Genomic DNA, 4109 nt, shown 5'->3' on the forward strand with positions numbered 1-4109 from the left:
TGCCAAATGCATGTACATATACATCCCAAAATTTATCGAGCTTGAGCTCGAGCTCGAACGGGGTTCCAACCCTATCGAGCCGAGCTCGAGCAACATTTCTAGGCTCGTGTCGAGCTCGAGCCTGGCCTCAAAGTAAACGAGCCGAGCCCGGACAAGCTCGGCTCGTTTACACCCCTAGAGCACCGCTGGGCACAGAAAACGCGTGGGCTGATCTCTCTCTCTCTCTCTTTTCAAGTGCATTCCAAAAAGATTCTTTAAAGATTTAGAGTATTTTGGGCTTATAGCTTTGCACACATGGCTCAGCATGGAGCAACCATTCTTCAATTTCCTATATTCTGGTTGGAGGGGCTTTCAGCAAAATCAGAGATTCTAAAACCTTCAGTTTTTCCTTGCTGTTTATTTCTGTTGTAAAAAAAAAAAAATGCTTATTCTCCAGTGAGCAATGAAATGGGAGGTCCGTTGTTGCTTGCTTGCATTATTGTTGCAGTTTTTTACAAATTTTGTTCTTCTTTATGTTCAATTGATCTGTGCGTGGGTGGTAGAAAATTTTAGTTATTTGAGTTTGAATTTTAGCTCTAAATCTTTAAAGAATATTTTTGGAATGTGTTTCTTGGTAGCTACTTTTGCAACTTGTACTTGAAAAATATTATCAATTCTAGTTGAAGTTTTGTTACAAGTTGATCTGCTTGTGGGCATATATGTTGAGATACAATGTGAATCTCGGATAAGAACATTGTTGGCATCTCTTGAATAGGTTATGGCATACTCAGAACCTGTAGGTGAAGAAGGGGAGCCAATGCAAGTCAATACTGCTCCTAGGAAGCCACGGATTCTACTTGCTGCAAGTGGAAGTGTAGCAGCCATAAAGTTTGGACATCTCTGCAGTTGTTTTGCAGAATGGGCAGAAGTAAGAGCAGTTGCCACACAGGCATCTATACATTTCATAGATAGGGCGTCACTTCCTAGGGATGTAGTTCTTTATACTGATGAGGATGAATGGTCTAGTTGGAAGAAAATTGGCGATAGCGTGCTTCACATTGAGCTGCGCCGATGGGCTGATATTATGGTTATTGCCCCATTGTCAGCCAACACACTTGGCAAGGTAATGTCTTTGAGCAATTTCAGAAACATTGTCCCTTTTATTTTGAACTTCTACTAACTGGCTACAAGATGATACAGGTGAGTGCATGTTACTGAACAGAGCTCATTACTCAAACTATTGATTCCTGCACATTTCGGAATTTTTAGTCCCCCCACTTCCCCAATTTTGGTTTAAAAAGCAATGAGTTAAAGGAAAAGAGAATGCATGAAAGTGGTTTCATTTCTTAGTTGAAACACCTCATAAATTCAAGGGAACCACAGGGAATAACTATAACAGTGTCTTGCTCGGCAGTGCAAGTAGGCCAAGTTCTTCAGTTTGGGGCCTTAAAGAAATCTCATTGAAACTAATTATTTCGTTGTTTTCTGATAGTTTAATATCAAAATGCATGGATATCTCACAAAAGAAGTTTTAGAAAAATGAAGTAATGGCATGTCTTGAGAGTCTGAAATTTGTGTTGAATAAGATTATTAAAAAATATTATTTGCTATAGGATACAGGGTACTGTTTCATTACCTTGTGCTTACTTCCATTCTTTCTGGGAGCACTTTTGTTTGTTGGGTAATTAGCAGTTCACTAAAGTAAATTCCTTACTATTTTGGTTGTATAGGATCTCTTTTTAGCGTTGTGAACTACTAGGTTACCTTGACGTGTTAGACCTTCTTTTTCTTGTAGGCATGCAAAGGTACTAGTGTTCGATAATGCTCCTCTGACTGTCATATTGAATGGCAGTGATTAATAACTCTGTTGTGAATATTTGGACTAGTTACTTTCCACTTTCATAATTTTGTCCAAATTGCATGCCTGTAGTCTCATTAAGTCATTATAAAGTCTCATGCTGCTATATCCTCTCAGTTGAATATAGCAACCTAGTGAATTTATGGTGATTCAAGTTACATGGCTATATAAAGTGAGAATGGCTATCATAGGTCTCAAATTCTTTTTCCAGCAATGAATCATGTGATGAATTTATGCGGGGGTGTTTTTTTAAGGAAAACAAAAACAGGGACTTGTGAACAGCTATAGTAATATTGATTTTACACACACACAAAAACAAGGACGTATAATATTGAAGTAGTAGTGAATGTGAGCTTGAGGGACATCCCTTGTCTCAAAGATGAGATCCTGTGATATCTATGGGCTTTTCTCTACTTCCTTTGCATGGCTGTTTCTGTATTTTGTTGTCATGTAATTTGAAATAATCCTGAGTTCAATCTTATCATTTTAACCTGAATATGTTTTAAGGTTTGTGCTATGTTCTTATTGTAGATCGCCGGGGGATTGTGCGACAACTTACTGACTTGCATTGTGCGAGCATGGGATTACAGCAAGCCTTTTTTTGTTGCACCTGCCATGAACACGTTGATGTGGAACAATCCTTTCACGGAACGACATCTCATGTCGATTGACGAGCTTGGCATTTCTCTCATTCCACCTGTCACAAAGAGGCTGGCTTGTGGGGATTATGGCAATGGTGCAATGGCTGAACCTTCTCTAATATACTCAACAGTAAGGCTTTTCTTAGAGTCTAAGATTCAACAAGCTGGCAGCAATACTGAGCAACTTATCTAACAAAAGTTGGCATTTGTAGAGGAGATGGAAGAGTTAGTTGACATGGTATGTATAACATGCTAGATTTGTTGTAGTCATTTGATCTTGTTGTATCAGGTGTGCTGTGTTTTTACTTGTGCTTGGTCTGTCTATCCAGTGACGTTAAAGCTCTTACAACCTCTGCCCCATTAAAGCAGATGGTAAATCAAGATTTAATGTTGTTGTATTTAGTGGTGTAAATGATGCTAATGATTTGAATGGTGTGTCTTAACATATTTGTCACATGGCATCATCTGTACTTATTAAATACAACAACATCAAATCTTGACAATAAAATGGCTTCTCTCCGTTTTAAATCTAAATCTATTTCTCTCATAGCAGAAAGTTCACAGGTGTTGATATGGACCTTTATAAGAGGAGAGTTGCATGTTACGGTTGTGTTAGATAATTTCTTTTTGTCATTTTCAGTATTGTTCTTCCTAAACCTAACTAGTAGCCTTGTGGTGTTGCTGTCATTGCAATAAAATGTTTTATCAATGGTTTGAGCCTTGTCTCCTGTTTGCTCATGGCTGTCTTACTGAAAGTGCAAACAAAATCATTTAAGCTAGCCTGTGAATGCCTCAAATTTGCACTATTATATGGGAAAAATAGAAGTGAAAAAAAGGTTTTATAAAGCAATATTCGCACTTACAAAAAAATTAGTTATTGGATCAGCACTTGTTAAAATAAATGTTATGTTGATTCAATGAAAAGTTGTATGGGAGAGGAGATATAGGGTAAAAGAGGAGTTATGCTAGCAATTTCACTCATATCCCATTACACTGGTGTGGCAATACTTATTGGCTCTTAGATTAATCTTTGTTAAAAACATATTAAGGGCTAAAGGGCACTGTCACGTTAACCCAAGGAGTGGTGGTTTGGGTGGTTTGGTTTTTAGCATTTCTCGGGTAAAAAAAAAATGACAGTGTGAACACTTTCTTAATATTAACCATGTGAATTAATCTGTTACTTGACAATATTTGGACAATTTTTAACCATTCATAAATTTAACTAAAGTTCATTACATTACATATTTTCATTTTTTAATGTATTAACAATAACATACTGACATACATAGTAGTATTAGTTGCTCAGTAATTGTTCACAGCGGTAGTTTATTAGTAACTGCATCTACCTCGAGATTTTTTTTTCTCAAATTCTAGCGCCTTAACTCTTTTATGGTAAGGTTTGCGTATTTTTTTTTAAAAAAAAATGCTTAATAGGTAAAAACACACAAATAAAAAAAATAAAAAAAAAACCTGTAAATTCACGTCTTAGTGAGTAGTCAACCCTCGTAAATACGGTAATGATATGAAACATCTTTTAATTCAAGTCCAATTCATCGTCTTTGAAATAAGGCCAGAAATTATGTTGATACATAATCATATATATAAACAAGTCATGATTGTTCTTTTTTTTT

The 4109-nt window shown here is 36.5% G+C and overlaps 1 protein-coding gene across 1 annotated transcript; it reads left to right on the forward strand.

The window, feature by feature from the left end:
• Positions 1-526: 526 nt before the first annotated feature.
• Positions 527-2785, forward strand: LOC132176526 (phosphopantothenoylcysteine decarboxylase-like). Its single transcript, XM_059588762.1, has 2 exons — positions 527-1102; positions 2369-2785. The coding sequence occupies exons 1-2, from the start codon at positions 758-760 to the stop codon at positions 2669-2671; spliced, it is 648 nt and encodes a 215-aa protein (XP_059444745.1). The 5' UTR covers positions 527-757; the 3' UTR covers positions 2672-2785.
• Positions 2786-4109: the final 1324 nt, after the last annotated feature.

This window comes from Corylus avellana, chromosome ca3 (assembly GCF_901000735.1).
Source record: "Corylus avellana chromosome ca3, CavTom2PMs-1.0".
Taxonomy (NCBI): domain Eukaryota; kingdom Viridiplantae; phylum Streptophyta; class Magnoliopsida; order Fagales; family Betulaceae; genus Corylus; species Corylus avellana.

Bases quoted from the DNA above. Each gene is read 5' to 3' on its own strand.
- LOC132176526 (XM_059588762.1), top strand. From the start codon at position 758: ATGGCATACTCAGAACCTGTAGGTGAAGAAGGGGAGCCAATGCAAGTC. The intron at 1,103-2,368 runs GTAATGTCTTTG...TTCTTATTGTAG, and splicing joins CAGCCAACACACTTGGCAAG to ATCGCCGGGGGATTGTGCGA.